At 40.3% G+C, this 19,980-nt stretch overlaps 1 protein-coding gene across 1 annotated transcript; it reads left to right on the top strand.

The window, feature by feature from the left end:
* The first annotated feature begins 1,766 nt into the window (after window positions 1–1,766).
* Window positions 1,767–18,600, top strand: LOC119740395 (putative ammonium transporter 2). The gene is made up of 7 exons (XM_038215679.1): window positions 1,767–1,885; window positions 2,267–3,053; window positions 4,654–4,725; window positions 10,114–10,173; window positions 12,835–12,911; window positions 15,736–15,951; window positions 17,595–18,600. Exons 1-7 carry the CDS (start codon window positions 1,876–1,878, stop codon window positions 18,164–18,166), a joined length of 1,794 nt encoding a protein of 597 aa, XP_038071607.1. The 5' UTR covers window positions 1,767–1,875; the 3' UTR covers window positions 18,167–18,600.
* The last annotated feature ends 1,380 nt before the right edge of the window (window positions 18,601–19,980 follow it).

Here is a 19,980-nt window from a genome sequence, read left to right as displayed (position 1 = left end):
AGATGGTGCTGTTCATGGTAGCCTGCTGCCCTAACTTCTTTTGGTCGACGAAACCAAGAAGGGAGGGGGGGGGGGGGTCTTCCCTCTTGCGATGCCCCCAAACACCTGTTTATTGGTGTTTGTGTAGACCAAAGTGGTTCAATTCTAGGGAGGATGGATGGGGGAACGGCAGCAATTCTTTTGTCTCCATGCATTAGATACTGATGGGCAATATCTTATATTTGTGGCCTGGTTTTAAAGTCCAGAGTTTTTTATGGGGGGGGGTGGGGATGTGGTATGGAAAAAAAAGTTAATTTTTCAACGCTTCAAGCTGTCGGTCATACAAAAGGACATGATTTTTGTGAGGATTTTTATAGTGGTCATAACTAATGTTAATTGTTTGATACAAGTTAAAAATGTAAATTTACAAAGTGCAAATTCATAGCTTGTTATTACAGCCTAGCCAACCAGAGATAGGTAAACTAGAAGGTTGGGTCATTGTCCCATATGACTACATAGGGAGTCGTGTGAATGTTGACCCATTAATTTTATTGTGGTAAATGTATTGCTTTAAGTTACAATTATTCATTTAATTAGCATATGCATGGCAATAGGATCTGGCGAATTTTGGCTTGATACCTGTAAGTATTTGGAAACAAACATGGAGCCATCTTGTACAATCTATGGAAATTTGGGAGCTTGAAATGATGTCAAATTATATATTGTGTAAATTTTAAATTGTTTTCCAAAAAAGACTTTCAATATAGGAATGTTAACGATATTTGTACATTTTCATGATTATTTATTGAGTGTTGCCTTGGCCATTTGCTGATGGACGTCCGGCTTTACTTTTATTGCAACCTTACTATGAGAAATATTTTAATAAAATTGTTGAATAGATTAAAATATTGAATAGATAAATAATCGTACTTTGTATCAGCTGTTATTGTTGCTTTTCCAAATTCGCAGTGTCTTTAGTCCTGACTTTAAACTTCGATTTTCAAATTTTTTCTAGACAAGAAAAGAAGTTACTTTGAACGATTATATGCCTCCGTCACCGATGTGTTCTCTAGAAGACGCTTTCAATTTGCCCCCCCCCCCGGTGATGCAAAAGAGAGGTACTAGTCGAGGGGGTTGAAGATGAGTGCAACGCCGCCTACTGCCGCTAATGCCAAATCCCCCCCCCCCCCCCCCCCCCATCTGCGGTTGTGGAAAGCATAGTAGTCTTGTTTATGTCAAGTGTTGTAGTTTACAAGTGGCTGGGGGCTAAAAATGTTAATAATTAAACAATCTGCCTGGTCTGAACACTGTGACTGTTTCCTTCGCTTCGCATCATACTTACGAAACTATAGTAACGTAAGTAAGTGGGTGTGAGGCCATTGAATTCCCCACCCCCCCCCCCCAAAATAATGGTGGCTTGCAAAAGCCCCACCCCTTCCAAATTGGACCCCAGTTTACACGTCACTTACGCTGCATAATATAAATGAAAACCATGTAAGCCTATATGCATGAATTGCTTAGGCCCTAGTGTGGGTATAGCCCTATTGTTCCTGTGTACGATGAAATGGCAGGCGTGGCATAAATATGAACCCTGTTTAATTATTGTCTCATTAAAAAAAAGGAATAAATTAACATGATCATATCCTCTTGCTTTGATTGGCTCATCACTGCGCGTTTTCTAATCAGTGAATTGAAGTAATGGTACAGCTGATGACATTAATTATGCAGTCTAATAATAACCAAGGAGCCTGGACAATACTTTAATGCAGTCATAAAATAGTCGTCAGTCTGGCAGCAGACCGTGAGTTTAATTGGGAAGCGCTTTTATGTTATTTTTGCAAACGCTCCTGGCAGTTACTGCATCCAGTTCCAGAAGGGAAATTTAAAGCGACCGAAATGACAAACGGTAGGTTTTCAAATACCATGACTTATCACGACATCATGAAAAAACATAGGGGCTACCGACATTACATAGTCGGTAATAAATGGTATAGGCGCAGGCAAACGATAGGCTTAAGTCTTTCAGGAGCAACTTTGCAATAAACCATGATGTCGTGCAGCGAGTATTTTCCAAGGTGGTTTATTCCTGCCTAATTCTAGTTAATGGTTGGTAATGGTTAACCAGATCGAAGCTGTTTCACTTTGATATCGTGTGTTCCTGATTAATGGTCCTATTCAGTGCGTATGAACATGAACGCGATGGTACGTCAGTGTGGCGTATTGAAGCATACACGGGGTTTGGTAACAACAGATTTTGGACGTGATCTTTTCACTGATTGATTCACAGGAGGCAGCAGCTGTTCGCCGAACATGTCCGGGTCTTGCAACGCGGCGGTGCTACCGGCTACGGACATCGTGCCCGTCACGGGGACATTCCCGCCCGCAAGTTTACCGCCACACCTGCAGAATTACACGGTAGTGCGACTTCCTTCCATCGTCCTCAACACCCGATGGGACGACGCAACGTGGATTCTAACCAGCGCCTTTATCATCTTCACCATGCAGTCTGGGTTCGGTCTGCTCGAGTCAGGAAGCGTCTCCCAGAAGAACGAGGTCAACATCATGGTGAAGAATGCGGTGGATGTCCTGTTTGGCGGGATATCGTACTGGATGTTTGGCTACGGTCTTAGCTTTGACAAGATTGGTAGCGATCAAGAGAAGAACCATCCTTTCGTCGGGCTGGGAGAGTTCTTTGTTGACGAGACAGATCCAGAGAGAGTCGGCAATGTGTTCTCCCACTTCTTCTTCCACGCCTCATTTGCCACCACGGCTACCACCATAGTCAGTGGGGCTATGGCCGAACGAACCAAACTCGAGGCTTATATTATCTTCTCCTTCTTAAACACCCTCATTTACTGCTTCCCCGCCCACTGGATGTGGGACTGCGCCGGTTGGCTCAAGGCCATGGGCGTGGTGGACATCGCAGGAGCGGGGGCTGTTCACCTGGTAGGCGGGGTCACGGGGCTGATTGCCACGCTGATGCTCAAGCCACGCACGGGGCGTTTCCATGACGGGGTGGAGCTGCCAGCCATGGGTTCGCCGACAAATACGGTCTTCGGAATGTTCATGCTTTGGTAAGTTTCAAATATTCATTCTATGCGATCATAGTCAATTAGATCATAATTTTATTGATATATTAACGGTCAAATATGCACATATCGTTTTATATAAATGATGTTTCATGAGTGGGTTCAATATCCTCAGCTATAGACCGAATCGCCGTGCATACAACAAGTCATCAAGTATAGTCAAAATATATTACCTGATCTGTCATTTCCGAACGATTAGTGTTGAGTGATATTAGGACTTTTAAGTATACCGGTATAGACTATTGCTTTGGGCTCCTGATCGAGATGGTACATCCTCGAGACTGTTGGTTCACAAGCCCAGCCGGGGGATCAAAATACCTGCGATCTTTATAGAGACAGTTTGCTGGAAATCCTTTTCTCTTTGCTACAAATATCTCTCAATAAATTGACAGTTATGAGGGCAACTATTGGTTTCGCTAAGCCTGTACTACGCTGCAGTTGCTGTTAAACCAAACGGCCGGGGATGGTTTCTATTATACAAATATTGACTGCTTCGAGTGGTGTAGTAAAACTAGCCTCCCGAGGTGGTGATCCATTGAGCATTCTATTTTTCCCGAGGCGAAGCCGAGGAAAATAGAATGCTCCGAGGGAGGCTTGGATCACCGAGGGAGGATAATTTTACTAAACTACGAGATAAAGCAGTCAATATTTGTTTTATAACTCCTCTCGTACAGATTCTGCTTGATTTTAAGCGATAACTGATTAATTTTCTGAATACAATAACAATTAGCTTCTATTTGAATACGAAATTAGTTGAAAATTAACTTGCACTTTTTCTAACTAACCCTTCACGAAATGTTTGAACCAAGCTCTGTAGCGCTCGCGCTTGGAAACAATATACGCGCAACGTGCAACGCGCAACACACAGGTCCTTATGCATTTTGCACACAGTGCGTATAGTACTTTTGGCCGTGCACAGCAAGATAGCAAAAATAGCGACTCGCTCTCGGCCAATCGAGATACAGAATCTGTGGGTGAGGTGTTATAAAAAGATTTATGATCCTGAACAACAGGGATAATACTGTGGCGTCTATTATTTGGCAAATACTCATTGTGAGATTATTCCTTGTGTTCCTTAAAAGCCACAGTATCTGCAACAGTTTACTACCAGGGGGAACGGGGGCCACGCCCCCAACAGTTGTCTCAGTGCCCCCTTGAAAAATATATGCACCCCAGGTGCCTCCCCATGGGCGTCGCCAGGATTTTTTCTAGAGGGGGGCAAAACATATTTTCCCCAAAATTCTTGTATTTCTCAACAAATTCTCGATTTATCAGTTTTAGAGGGGGCAGGGACATTTTGCCCCCCCCCAACTCATTAAATTTACACCGCTATGACTTCGCGCCTCTTTTCCTTTTTTTTTCTCTTTTTTTTCTTTTCCGGGGGGGGGGGGGGCAAGCGCTCCCCCTTGCCCCCCCCCTCGCGACGCCCATGTGCCTCCCCCCAGAAATTTGGCTCCAGTTACGTCAGTGTTTAACCTTTTAAGTTTCACCAGTATATGTGCTGTTTTAACAAGTCAAATAGGAGTAGGCCTAATGCTTGATATGAAATAACTACGAGAATGTTCTCGTCTTCTTGATGATTTAGGTGGGGCTGGTTGGGGTTCAACTGCGGCAGCACATACGGCATATCGCACAACAAGTGGATACTCGCCGCAAGGTATGTATGTCTGGACTTAATTACATATCCGATGAAATCAACTGGATATCTCTTAAGTATTTCCAAAGAGTAAAATTTCACGCTATTCGAGTTTAAAATATTCACTCCCACCGACTGAAACTAGGCACCATGACGTTTTAGAGTGAAATTCATTTAATAGCCTAGATGGAGTTTTCATTTGAGTTTCCACTGGATTGATTCTTTTTTTTTCAGACTATACTAATCTAAACAGAATGGTTTTCACTCCAAATCGCCTAGTCCCTAGTTGAACTCTTTGGAATTTAGAAATATGCCCAGAAGGACTCATTCCTCCCCCGACCTCAACTATCTTCACCTGCTGTTTGACTATTTACTCTTTTCGTTCAAAGAAACATAATGTTGTAAGAGAAAGACACAATCTGTTGACATATTACTTCATTAGTCGAGTTTGTTCCGGTTCAAGTGACAGTTAATGTCACGATTACCTGCCTCCTCTCATCCACACACCGCTTGTAATCCAATGGCTTATAGTCCTCAAGTTTCTTCCCACTGTGGAACCCCTTACCAGGATCGTGCTACTCATTCTCAAATTTAATCCTAGCCCTAGTGTAATGTTAACAGATTCCTTCTCTCTCTTAACTGTACGTTCTTTTTATTGTAGCCGCTACCTCGATGATCTTATGGCCGCGAACGTCATATAAACCTGTAATGCGTGTGTCAAGGGCGGATCCAGGGGGGGGGGGATGGGCGCCACCCCCCCCCCCCCATAAAGATAAAATCGAACCCAGAATGTTTTAAGTGACGTTGCAAAAAGGTAGCCACTGCGTATACCAATATGCACCAATGTCAGAGTCCTAGTGCCCCCCCCCCCCTTGATTTCATATTAAATTTGGGGTGGAACATTTTTGGACCCACTTTTTCGGGAAACAAAATTTTGTTTGGCCTTCCAAAAATTTGTGTTCTGGATCCGCCCTTGATGTGTGTGTTTGTTATTGCTAACTCTAACATATCCAATCACTTCTGTCGGAGCAGCTGACGTTGAAATCACAGAGTCCGTTTTTAATAGTTGACACACTAGCTGTTTTCATTTGGAGCCACTTGTGGGAAACTATGAAAGCAATCATGACAGTGCTTATTGCACTAGAAGTACATTCGGGGTGCATGCTCGGAGTGCATGCCACATGAAGTGCATCTGCTAGATATATCAGCGATATGTGGAGTATTAACATGTCAAATTCTATAGTTGATGAAATCAGTTTCCACTGAAGCATTGCATATGTTCAGCTGCTCACATGCTCGCCAGCAATTTTCTGCCTGTCATATTCGGCAAAAGAATCGACAATTCAATCGAGCTCTGATTCCAACTCAGGCTGCCATTTTTTTTTAATAAAGTGTCCTCTTATAAATTATGACCTCGGGGAAAGTCCAATCTTATTATTTTGTCTCAATGGAAACAGTTAAAATTAATACTGTTTCATTAACAGATGAGTATATTAAAAACCCGTAGCGTATTTTTCATTCACTTATGTTATGACGAAACTCATTTTAAATGTCTTTTTAATTAACAGATCCCCGAGGCCTTGCAATTTCTCTTCTCAAATCCCAGCAATAAATAAATTAACCTTTAAATGATGACACTAACTTAATTTGTTCCAACACTGTTGCCTGTGGATCGCGTCTTTCGAATTCATCCCTAATAGTCTCAGCACAGTGCATTCCTCTGCAGGGTATACAGATATAATTATCGGGACATGCTAAATTTGACTTTCATATATACAGCTTTAAGTGTTATATAGGAAGCAGTCTAGCAGACTTCTCTCACTTCTAGAGCAATTTGAAGCTGACGAATATTGACGAGAAAATCGTGACTAGAGGCGCTTGTCTCCACTTTACGAACCTTGGCAGAAAGTCAAGGGAACATTCGAGTTAACCTGTAATTCATGCAGTGTACGTATACGGCTACTAAGAAACCAATTATGACCAAACAGCTGGCCAGTTATATCAATATTATAATGTGAATATAATGGTTATTTGTCCGGAAAACTAACGTCCTAATATATTAATATGCATGCATACTTTCTACATTGTTATGGTGTAAAATAAATACAATTAATACTGTTTCATTAACAGATGAGTATATTAAAAACCCGTAGCGTATTTTTCATTCACTTATGTTATGACGAAACTCATTTTTAAATGTCTTTTTAACAGATCCCCGAGGCCTTGCAATTTCTCTTCTCAAATCTTAGCAATAAATAAATTAACCTTTAAATGATGACATTAACTTAATTTGTCCCAACACTGTTGCCTGTGGATCGCGCCTTTCGAATTCATCCCTAATAGTCCCGACACAGTGCATTACTCTGCAGGGTATACGGATATAATTATCGGGACATGCTGAATAATGACTTTCATATATACAGCGAAATAAGTGTTTTATAGGAAGCATTCGAGCAGACTTCTCCCACTTCTAGAGCAATTTGAAGCTGACGAATATTGACGAGAAAATCGTGACTAGAGGCGCTTGTCTCCACTTTACGAACCTTGGCAGAAAGTCAAGGGAACATTCGAGTTAACCTGTAATTCATGCAGTGTACGTATACGGCTACTAAGAAACCAATTATGACCAAACAGCTGGCCAGTTATATCAATATGATAATGTGAATATAATGGTTATTTGTCCGGGAAACTAACGTCCTAATATATTAATATGCATGCATACTTTCTACATTGTTATGGTGTAGCTCGTGATATCAATAATAATATAGACCTTTCTAAAATGTGAACATGGAAAATGTGTTTCTCGTGTAAAAACAGGTTCTATATATGTGTTCAATATTCTTCGGTTTGTTGCATCGTGAAGGGCCTGTAACAAACCTACTTTTAGTCAGATTAATATAGTGTCGAAATTGATAGGATAAATTTACTTACTATACCCAAGGACGTATGGGCCGTCTCTAAGGACGACACGCCATTCAATAACTCCCTGTTTTTATTGTGAAGAAAAGGATCGTGTAGCCTACCCCTTTTGCAAAACATCTTTCAGCTTTATATAATTATACACACACATTAGTCGCAGTTATTTAGGGTTATCAACTATCCCTGCGCATGCGTATGCGCATGCATCGAGATTCAACGTCAACATGGCGGTGGTGAAGCAACCTCGTTCCCCATGGGTACGATCGTGCTGCGCCATGTTGTTTCCCATCATGCCTTGCGCGATCTTAACGCACGCGCCCATGGAGTCGAGGCTGGTGGTGAAGTCACTTGTTCACCTTTCTTGGTTGTTTAAAATGAGTCTTTTAGAACAATGCTTAAACGTAAGCACGCTTCAGCGTTATTTGTTCCGTTATAGTTTGTGTGACCACTTTTGTCTATTCCATAATATCGCTCATCCGTCATGGTCTTATACAGCCATGTGGTTGCGAAGGGCCATTTCTAAAGGTTACGTAACACTTTATTTTGAATGAAACAAAATGTACACAGACATGTTCACGTTAGCGGGTAAAATTTTTGAAAATTAATTTCTGCAGTTTAGAAGACCGTATCTTCATGCAACTATCAGGATTAATTTCCCCTATAATGATCCAAGTATGTGCTAAAAGTCGTTGTGATATGTTCATTACTTTTCGTTGAAATTAGAAAAATAGGCCTCGCTTCGTGCAATTTTAAAAATTGTGACACTGAATATTAATGAGGTTTCTATCCATTACGGTGTGCAGTAAACAATTGCATAAAAGCCTCCTTCACGAGTTGTTAATTAACAAATATCACCCTTTTTACCGGCTTCCAATGGTCGATACTGAGACCTAGGCCATGTCTCGCCGAGTGACGCTAATGAATATGCTAATATGCCCTTAATCATTGTGTGCCGGGCCGAAATCGGTCAGACGTAGCGCCTACGGTGCTTTGCTGAAGAATGCACATGGGTTGGGTCGACAATTAATTGTTTTGATCGTCTTCGAAATTTTCCTTAGAGGTGGTTCAAAGTGTAACACTAGCGTCCGCAACAACATATTAAGCTGAAATTCGGAATATACTTAGATGATATAAGTGTTCAACTACTCGTGAAATAACAACTTGGGTAAATTCCTACAAATTGGGATAAATACATACATTTGGGGAAATTTTCGAACGATTTCTTCCAGACTTGAAGGTCAGCTTTGACAGTAACCAGTATTGACGTTTCGGCATCGATGACGGCGATTTTTTCACTGAAGTTTAGAATTTCTTCTTCAGTTAAAATGTAACATTTCAATCATACCGAGCATATTTTTCTGAGAAACACAACGTTGAAAAGGCCATGTTTTGGGGATTCACGAATTTCAACGCTTTGTTACAGCGTCTTAGTACGTAATCGGATTAGCTTTCCTTGACAACGACCGACGCTTTGCCGTAGCAACTATATGGCTGTATACGTCAAATAGTTTATTTTTGGTTGTGCATCCACGTGACCTTATCACGTGAGCGGTGAAAGATCCGCCATTTTGGACGTCGGCCGTAGCGCTCGATCGATTGCGTACCGTACATGTACATTGCATTATGATATATTGCAGTGATCATCTTTCAATGGGATTTTCTCCAAAAAGTCATCGATAAATCCCCAATAAATTGAACAGAAAATGAAAGATGATGTAAAAAGCTTTAATTTGATCTGTGTCTAAAATACAGTTGGAGAGTTGCGAGTATTTTTCCTGAATTTCGGAAGTGGGCGTATTCATCACTGGGGAGTGGGGACTGTGGCATGCAGTTAACTTACTGGCCTGCAACCATATACGTCCAAAATGGCGGGCGTGTGGGTTACCACCATTGATCTCCATATACACAGATCAATGGTTACCATTGAGGCACTGATCTGTGACGTCACGTGAAATTCCTGAATACTAGAGTTATAAATCGTTGTGTATGCCTGTATCAACTTCTCAAACGTCTAACAAGACATCAAACTTTTTCTACAAGAAGTTATCCACAAACGCTGCCCGTACCTACATTTAGTCGTGACATGCCACAGGAAGGCCAACAACTTGGGAAGTCTCTGTCATTTAAAAATAAAAACATATGGCGATAAAAATACAGGAAAATTTGTGAGATATATCCATGCAGAGTTTGCTATTAATACACATAGTGTAGGACCAACATTTCTGGTTAATTTAACCGCGATCGATTGAATAATCAGGTAATTTATTGCTATATTTTTAATGCAAACTATGCATCTTGCATGGCACAGTATATTACACCCCTGAGATAAGTGGGAAATTTCAATTTGCATAACTTTGTTAACGATTATACGACCATGCGTACAATCGAAATAAGGACCGTCTGACTGCCTTCGTAATTACCCAAACTAAACACAAACTGTCTTCATTAATACATAAGTAGCTTATGAGTTTTTTTCTGTTTCGTTTACAGGTCGGCAGCATGTACCATCACAGCATCTATTGGAGGCGGGATGACAGCCATTACTCTCAGGTAAGTAATACCAGTAGAATTATCGTCACGCACGGACGGTCGTACTAACCTGCATCTTTCAAAACAGTTAATAGAATGACATTTCGATCACGAGGGGCGGGACCGTACTTTGGCATCCTCAAACAGCCGTTGATGTGGTAGCGTTTTGTTTATATTCTGAAGGCGTCCTTATTGAGAAAATGTGCCCATATTGCCTATTAAAGGGGCTCATGCATGCCCTCGAACCACTTCTTATATAGTGGAGACTTTTCGGAGCACGACATTGTAGAAAACGGATCGAAGTTCGTAGAGCTGCATTCCTCCTTATAAATTTTTTTGTGAGGGCCGAAATTGGCCAAAGAAAATAGTTCAACTATGTCACACTTGCTCTCTTCTGCACTGCACGTATACATGTATTACTTTTGAGAACGGAGAAAAGTGCTGTCGCATTTGACAATTTTTTAAACGTTTTCAAAATTTCTGATTCCAGTTCGTGTTGGTGCATTCACAGGGATGGCCTTTTTTAGAGTGTTGAATGACAACGAATTATAACAGTAGAAAAACCTGAAAAGCCAAGGGGGGGGGGAAATATAGTGATCCTTTATTACGATGATTTCGTTACATTACCTTGCACAGTTGTGAGTACATTTCTCCAGTTTTTGGAGGGTTTGATAACGCCCTATTACTGACGTGTTTCTAGGTGCAGAAAATACAGACACGGAAAACTGTTCCCTTTTCCCTTTTATTATGTTCTTTGATTTTGAAGCAAATCAAGTAGTTGTTTGTGCACTTGGATACAATGATTCAAAGTTATTCCAGAAGAAAAAGTGGTAAATGATCAAATGAAAAAACAGTGCTCTTAAAGAAACGATGTGATATTGCATCGTCTAATGGTATAGGCCCTACCCATTATGCGCCTATCAATAATATTGGGTCCCCACCGGGGCTGCCCCACCCAAGACGTGGGGATGGTGACTTTTGAGTGACAAAATCCCCACCCCTTGGGCAAAATTTAAGTGACAATCTCTGACATACATACGGCCATCATAGGCCTAGTACGCCAATATAAACCAAAATACCCTTGGGCATGAAAAACGTGACCAGACCGCGACAACCGACCTGGGGCAGCACGGGGGGGGGGGGGGGGGAGGAAACATTTGATAAGCGCATTATACGAAAACATGTAATGTACGCGAAGAGAGTTTGCGAATGAATATGGTTTTTATGTCGGTTCATGGCGGCAACACGTGACTACGCAACACTCCCGAATTCGGACTTCTGTATTATAAATAACTAAAATTAATGCATAAATGTGGTTTCAATTTTAAAAATGATATATGCCGTCAATCCCTATAGATTTCTTTGCGCCAAAGACGCGCATTTCTGTATTATTGTTCAATTTGGGTGAAAGTTTCAACGGACTCTTGCGGTCATGTTTCCAACAGTATCGATTGAATTAGATGTGTTGCACTTTCATAATGGCTACAGCCGACCTCTGGGATTTGACATCACGGGAATAAGGTCTTCTCGCATCCCCATGTTTAGCATTAAAGTTGTATAGTGTTATGAGGAATATAAATTGGAAAATGTCCCCAAAGTAACCTACCGAATTGTTATCAAAATCTTACTGGGATCGAAGATATAGGCCCTACTGGTACTAAACATCCCGTGAAATTATTCCGTCTGGCTTGCTGTCATTTCGAAGAAATCAAGAAATGTAGATGATGTCCAAAGTCAGTCAATAGACCGATTTTTTGGGAACAACTATTGATGTGGTCGAAATCGTGTGTTGTGATCAAAAGGTTGCTGCACGTGGTTTTTCATTGTTTTCTCGAAAAATGTAGTATCTGTGTTGAAGCTGTCGTATTACAAGATAATAGAAGCTGTAACTTCATGTTTGTAAGTTCTTCTTTGGATTTCGAGTAGTGTTATTATAAGAAAACAAACAAAATCATGGCATGAAACGCAAATGATTCTCTTTTAAAACAAATCGTAATGTAAAGTAAATCACATGAATCAGTTTTTAAAATAATGTACATTCTCGCAATTATTTCGAATATAGGGATAAAAAAAAACACCGATGTCATCTATGGAAAACAATTCAAACACATCTTTTGCCTTATATCCTTCATTTTCCGAGAATTACGTCACTGTCGAAATCGACAATTCCTTTTTTAGCAAAAAGAATAATCACAAAATATTCTGGGAATCGCCAGAATTACAGAAAAAGACATGATAACATCGAAACGTAATCCGCATTGTCACATTGGGCCATTGATGACTGGCATAGCCGAACCATTCGTATAACTATTGAAAACCGAACGAACTTAAAATGAACTTTAATTAATGAAGACATCATTTTTGTCTGGGTTGTTTAGCAGGCTAAAGCTGCTTTAGTAATTTAGTTATGTATTTACGAAATTTCGACATTATGTCCGAATATTCTGCTTTTGAAAATTGCTTTGTTAATTTCTCTTGTCTCAAAATTGGCACATTTTGTAATTGGAACAAAAGGTATGTCAACTTCATTATTAAGAATTTCAGTTTGATTAATATAATTCAGTTTGATTAATACTGCTTCTGCTGCTGTCCTCTTCCTCTAACCTGTCCCTAGGGACGTTAGAAAGCTTTGTTTGTAAGAATTATTGATTTTGAACATTTTGATTTCAATTTCGTCTCCAGTTATCTCGGTAAGCGGCGAAAGTTCGACGTCACGTTTCTCATCAACGGTGTCCTCGGATCCCTTGTGTCCATCACAGGTAAGCTCAAAACGATAACAGAAATGCTTAACAATATTACTTCCTATATTTAGTTTTTTTTAAGCAAAAAAACATTATAAGCTGTAGATTGTCATTGAAGCAAATTTACAGTGATTTGAGCTTAAGCTTGAAGTAACTTAGATATTAATAGTATATACATAAAAATTAAATAAAACCCAAAGATTCTCATGCTGACGGGTTTCGCAGGGTGTTTACATGACAAGATTAAACTTGTCAAGTTGTCGCCCCGATAAGCTTCATCCACACAAGCTTATCGGGATTACGCCTTAAATCCTGTCATTTTAGACACCCTGTTAATCCCGTCAGACATTAGAACTTTTGGTTTTTCAGTATATATGTATTTCATTGACAGTTTCACTCCTTACAATATGAAGTTACCTATCGCACGCATTAGCATGCGATAAAGGTAACTTCAATGTGAAATTATTATATTTAAATATGATATTTTTGGCACCTTCCTGATTTTGCCCTTTCCATTATACTGGGTATGTATATACCGGTGCTATAATGAGCAGTGGCGTATCAAGTTTGGGTCGGGAAGGGATGGGTATAAGTCACCACAATTTTTATTCGTTCGTTAAAAAAAAGATTTACTGCATTTTCATGTCATCAAACATAATTAACAAGAATCTATATGGAGAATAACAGAGATAATACAGAATCCAGGTATGAATCATACTAGGCCTGGGACCAGCTGATTACAAATTATTATCAACATACACTTTAGGCTTGAGTATAGAAAACTGGTTATATATCAAGTGGGTATAATTATAAATGTGAAAAGAAATTCACAGAAAATATTCAAACTCTTTTAAATATACACATATATACCTTTAAGTTACAAAGAAAAAAACTGTAAAAGCTGGCCAAAGAATTATGTTATAACGATATGTTGCTTTAAAAAAAAATCTGCTGAATGACATCAATTGAACATTTATTCGGGTACATATTTATCAGTATACTTTGTCAACAGTAACGTTTTTAAGTTTGAGAAATTTTAATACAATACCGGATGTTTCCTTAAAAATGGCAAAATGGCAGGGGGGAGACAAGCTACGCCCCGGCGGATACGCCACTAAGCCATGATCTATTCGTTCGTAATTACCCCAATGACGATAAGTTAGATAGCTATTAGCGATTTATTGACCTCTCATACCTCCGGTCATTTATCCCTCTCTTCGCATTTTAACAACTGAAACAAAGCAGCAGCTTGTATTTAATTTGAAGGCGACCTTCATTTAAAATGAAAAATCACTTCAGAATTTATTTGAATTTACCTGCAGAGAGTACGCTGACATCCATAATTTATTAATACCTCCATTGTGCTCTTGATTTATACGTTTCTTTTTTTTTTGTTAGAAATTTTAGAAGTTGTGTACTTAATTGTCTTTGTCTTCGCTGCCTGTCTTTAGAATGATTGGGTTCTGTCGGGAGTGACCAAATACCCTGTAATAACACATTGAAATCGAAGGGTGCTTTTTGACTTAAGTTTTGAGGAATCAAGAAGAGAGAGACAACGAATTGAAGAAATGATAATTGTAGAGGTGGAATAAAACTCAGAGGAAATATGTTATTTTACAATGCAGCGTAGTCGCTGATGGATGGGCGAAGTTATTCTACTGGAGCATCCAAGGACGGATCCAGAACACAATTTTTTTTTTTTGGGGGGGGGGGAATTTGGTCCCCAAAAAGTGTGTCTCAAAAAAATACGGCGTGGGGTTTGGGGCCCGCTTTTAAGGGCCCCGATTTTTGGGGGGATTCTAGATGCTTTGTGGTGCGATCTGAGGCAATTTCTGACCACTTTAACCAATGTTTTCTTAGGAAAAGATAGTGGTGTACTCATTGCCTGCCTTTATTGCGAAGTCACACAAAAAAGGCTTCGTTTGGGGGGGGGGCATGGCCCCCTTTGCCCCCCCCCGGATCCGCCCTTGGGAGCATCTACGTGGGTCTAAACCACTCTCCTGGGCTACAACAAATAGGAAAATCCTGCAGAAAAACACAGCAAATGCCTGTTATTGGCAGCTATACCCCCCCCCCTTGATCCAACCTGCATCCACCCCTGTATTACCCAAGTTGTATAAAACTACCTAAGTTATTGGTTTTACTTCGAGTAAATTTGTCCTAGCTTTCAAAAAACATTCTTGAAAATATCAGCCAAATACAGGGTGATTAAAAAAGAAGAAACCCAAATGTCAGGACTATTGTTTTAGTGAAGTTCTGCATGCAGCACTTTCAAATCTAGGATATGAAAGCCCAATTCATAAGCTTTCTTTCAGTACAGGAATCACTCACATTACTTATGTACTTTTCAAGTTACTTAATTTTAAACTCAACCACCGTTTTAAAGTTCTGTCCACGGATCACAATAAAAAGTGTGCGTTCTTTCAGCAAAACTAAACAATTCACACACATCCCTATGTGGTTTGTTTTCGTTTTGCTGAAAGAACACTTATCTTTTTGTGATTCGTGGACAGAACTTTAAAACGGTGGTTTTGTTTGAAATTCCGTAACTTAAAAAGTACATAAGTGATTTGAATGATTCTTGTACTAAAAGAAAGCTTATATGAATTGGGCTTTTATATCCTAGACTTTGAAAGTGATTCATGCAGAACTTCACTAAAACAATAGTTCTGACATTTGGGTTTCGTGGGTTTTTTTTTACTCACCCTGTATAACTGACTTACATTGGGCAAGATTTTTAGTAATAGTTACCCAGATTTTTGAGGGCGAATCAACCCCAGAATCTGTATTTTCCTTTTGCTTTCTGACATGGATATCTGAATCTATTCCCCGTTCTTGCCAGCCATGTGTGCCCTGGCCCACCCGTGGGAGGCCTACATCATCGGAGTGGTAGGCTCTCTCATCGCCTGCACGGGCTGTCTCCTGACCGAGCGGCTTCGAATCGATGACCCGGTCAGTGTGGTACCCGTCCACGCTCTGGGAGCCATCTGGTCGCTAATGTCTGTGGGTATCTTCGGGCGGAAAGACGCGCTGGCTGAAAAATTGACCGTCTATGACGGTGAGACAAAACGTTCCTACCTTGTTCCTTTCCCAATTCCAAATGTTTATCAAAATTCGATTTAGGCCTAATTATGCGTAACACTTCCTAATCCTTTATTGTGAAGACAGTCAATTTTGTACTCAACTGTGAACAGCTGGATGCAAGATCGATTATTTACCAGTCAAATCTGACTTTTGCTACACTTTAAAAAAAGGTAACCATCAAATTATATTCACAGAAAATAAGATGGGCTCAATAAACATATCATGCGATGTTCATTAAAATATCATTTTTGCAGTGTTGATAAAATAATTAGCATGACGGAGAAGCAAGGATTTTTCGGTAGCACTATGTGTGTACATGTTGAGAAAAACCGGTCAACTCGACGTTTCGAACAACACTCTATGTTAGTCTTTATAGGAGAATTGCGTTTGCCGTGACATTTGCGGCAACAATAGAACACTAGTACGCCAGCGACAGCAGCGTCGATATAACTACTCTGACAAAAGCGGGATGGGGGGGGGGGGGGGGAGTTTGGCAATGCCAACTAAAACTGGACCCTTTGTGATATTAGTCAATAAACCTTTTGAACTTCACCTCCGAAGGACGTTCATCCATATTAAAGATTTCATTTTCCTTTCAGCTGACGTATAAGACAACACGATAACCGAACTTAATGCAATTACATGTACAATGTCTCTCAGGCCGGGGTTTCCCTTGGTGATAGTGTAGACACAATCGTTAGGGCTACGTGCGTTTGGACATGAACCCATCTTCAATAAAGCCCTTGTCTTATGAGATTGTTTCGATAGAATAGTACACTCCTTCTGCGTCATTGTCACAGTTGTATCAAGGGAAAAAGATAAAATCTTAAAAGCAGATTTAAATTCTATTGGGAGGATTTCTGACCGCTAGTAAAACATGAAACAAGATTGTATCTAACGAGAGACCACTGACAATAGTCTGAATTACGCACTACTTGAAAATATCAAACTGAGTACGTTTACCTAGGTACACTTTATAAGCATCATCTGATGGTGCCAGTTTTGTTATTTTATTGTATTTGTAATGTATTGTAAAATTATACATGTTTGTAGTCATTATTTATAGTATGCAGGGCCCCAATGGAAACCAGTTTTAAACTGTTTGGGCATACCCTGGGTAAAGAAATGGAATAAATAAATAAATAAGCAACTTCAACACAGACAATTGCAAAGTTCGGAGACCAAGACATAAAGAGTTGGAAAGATCAGTTGGTAGAACTTCGGGGCGATGTTCCTGTCACCGGTTGAAATCCCACTCCGTGATTCGCCGGTTCACCATTATAATGAAAAGCCCTGTAACAAAAGGCATCGGTGAATAGACAGCACAACTTTGGCCGGATAGATAGAGTTGGTTCTTGGTGGGTCGCTATGGTTCGGAGGTCGCTGGCTCAAAGCCACCTCTAGCCCATTCCTCTCTTCATACATCATCATATTGAAAGACTAATTCTTAACGAAAATATTGACGAATCAGGAGACCTCCAACTTAAGCCGGGATAGCTCAGCTGCTGATATCCGGAGGTCCCTGGTTCAGATCCCGTTCTAATTTAATTTCTTATCCATCTTTATATTAATATGATTGTATTGTTTATGGTTTTGTTATGATCCCACCACCTCTAGGGTTGCTTGCTGGTGGTGGATTCAAACTCCTCGGCATCCAAGCCTTAGCAATCATCTCCATCATCACCTGGACAGCAATCACATCCTTTGTCCTCCTCAAACTGATCGACTTGACCCTGGGTCTCCGGGTCCCGCTCCATGAGGAGATCCTCGGAGCGGACCTGGTGGAACACTCCATCAACGGAACCTACGACAAATCCAGCCACGAGTGGCGGGACCGGGACGGGAAGCTGGTCATGGTGGTGGAACGGTTCCGTAAAGGCGAGACTCTGGATAATATGAATCCCAGAGACGCTAGCAGGCTTAGGCGGATGTCACTCCAGAGGACCTCGAGCAACGAGACCATGAAGTCCGCCTTCGGATTTGTCCGGACCGAGGAGGTCTCGATGTTGGACACGAGGGCAGAGACCGAGTTAGCGGGCTCGGCAGATGCTGAGTCCGGTGATGAGAACGGTCAGCCCACGGTAATGCGACGTAGGAGAGGGATACAGAGACTTCGAAGATTACAAAGAAATAATGTACTGGGAAAACGATCAGGTAGCTGGACACCAAGACATTCTTCGGATCTCTAACGTAATGGCCAAGTCACTTGAGGCAATTTGGGCAATCTGACAGAAAAGCAAACTCACTGAAGAATGTTCTGGGAGAACTAAGTACATCTTTCCTCAGAGAGATTTACAAATTAATGTTTGCCTGTACATATTTCAACGTCTGCAAACATTATTGTTTGTATTTTCGAACACGACCGCGCATGTTCTGTGCTTTAAACTGTGTAAATATGTGGACAACCAAGCAGTGAATTGAATTGGGTGTCATATTTATCGCCTATAATTCTCTTTATAAATGTAACTTAATTTGTAAACAACATTTACCATTTGAAGTGAGTTATAATATTAAAAAGTCAAACATTGAAAGAGATCACCTTATATTAAAATTCATGTATTTATACGATAAGCTCACATTTTGTACATTTTGTTTCCGTTAATTCAAATTCCTTTCTTTTTTTCATTTAAAATGTATAGTAACTACCAGTGTTGTAGGTCTCGAGACCGGTCTCGGTCTCGGTCTCGGTCTCGAGACCACTTTTTGCTGGTCTCGGTCTCGGTCTCGGGAGCTGTGGTCTCGGTCTTGGTCTTGGTCTCGGTTCCCTTTGGTCTCGATATTTTGGCTGGTCTCGAGTCGAGACCAGCCAAAAAGTGAGGGGGGGCGGATTCCGCCCCAGCCCCAGTTTTGGATTAAGTAAAGAATCAGTTGAGGGCAAATGTGACTGCAGTGTGATGCTGATAGACATGTCTCTCTTCACTTTCTAGTGAGTGAGACATAGTCCAACAACCATTGCTCCTTTTCTTATTTCTTGTTTTTGTTGTGGGATGGTTTGTTGAAACAAGCACTTTATAGCTATCCTCATTGATTCCAAATACAACTGAGATTAAAATCTTATGAATCAAGATTAAAACATTATTTTACCGTCAGATTTTTTGTTTTGAATATGGGAAACAATTCAACTCTTTTCCCCCAGAAATATTGGTGATTTGTTTTTTATTTTCCTTTTCAATTTTTACTTTATTCGTGGAGGCGGGAAAACGTTTTGTTTTTTTTCATTATATTTATTAATGGATATTCATCAATTCGTAGACCGTTAAATTGCTATTACTAGTGGTGGACAGCTGAATTTTGTGATCTCTTTATTAAAATAGGCACGACTTGGGAATAGAGAATGCAAATTACGTGAAATTTTCAGAGTTACTACTGAATAACATGTTCTTTATCCCAATTATATATTTTTTTTACAAAATGGAGGGTGCCATTTCTTTTTCTTTATCATACTGTCACTTTATTTTTAACTTGCCATTTATTCATCTTTTCATCTGTGATAAACACAAATTGAGCTACTGCCATAGTCACACAAAATAGAGTCTAATTGCCTGCCTTGTCTCCTTTCTAAATGCCAATTGCGTTTGCATGAGTCGAGAAGACTTTTGTTCCATTAATCGCTGAATGCTGTTTACGGCCATCACAATAAACGATTGAAATATTGGCAATATGTTGTACTTGTAAATTACTAAAATATTTAAGTAAATCGCCCGGCATAGTAGCCAATGCGGGTTATACGCTGGTACAAAACACAAATAGGCGTGCGCACGCAGCCATGAATCCTAAAAGTACATCTCGCCCACCACATTCAGTTTGTGACAGCGCCCTTCTATTGTGTCGGCCATATTCTCAAATAGGCTAATGGCGATGATGACGGCGGGCAGATTAACAGAAGATAGATCAGGCAAATATGGTTCATCGATCTTCTATAGTGTATGTAATGGTATTGACATTATACACAAATAAAGTGGCATTACATTTCAGCCTAAGCCAGGCCTCTCTGGCAACCACC

Source organism: Patiria miniata, unplaced genomic scaffold (genome assembly GCF_015706575.1).
Source record: "Patiria miniata isolate m_02_andy unplaced genomic scaffold, ASM1570657v1 HiC_scaffold_5, whole genome shotgun sequence".
Taxonomy (NCBI): domain Eukaryota; kingdom Metazoa; phylum Echinodermata; class Asteroidea; order Valvatida; family Asterinidae; genus Patiria; species Patiria miniata.
The sequence above is the reverse complement of the archived record's forward strand: the minus strand, read 5'-3'. Positions and strand labels throughout refer to the sequence as shown.

Excerpts from the sequence above, each read along its gene's own strand:
- LOC119740395 (XM_038215679.1), top strand. Across the intron at positions 3,054-4,653 it reads TTCGGAATGTTCATGCTTTG|GTGGGGCTGGTTGGGGTTCA; the intron begins GTAAGTTTCAAA and ends TTGATGATTTAG. Across the intron at positions 4,726-10,113 it reads AAGTGGATACTCGCCGCAAG|GTCGGCAGCATGTACCATCA; the intron begins GTATGTATGTCT and ends TTTCGTTTACAG.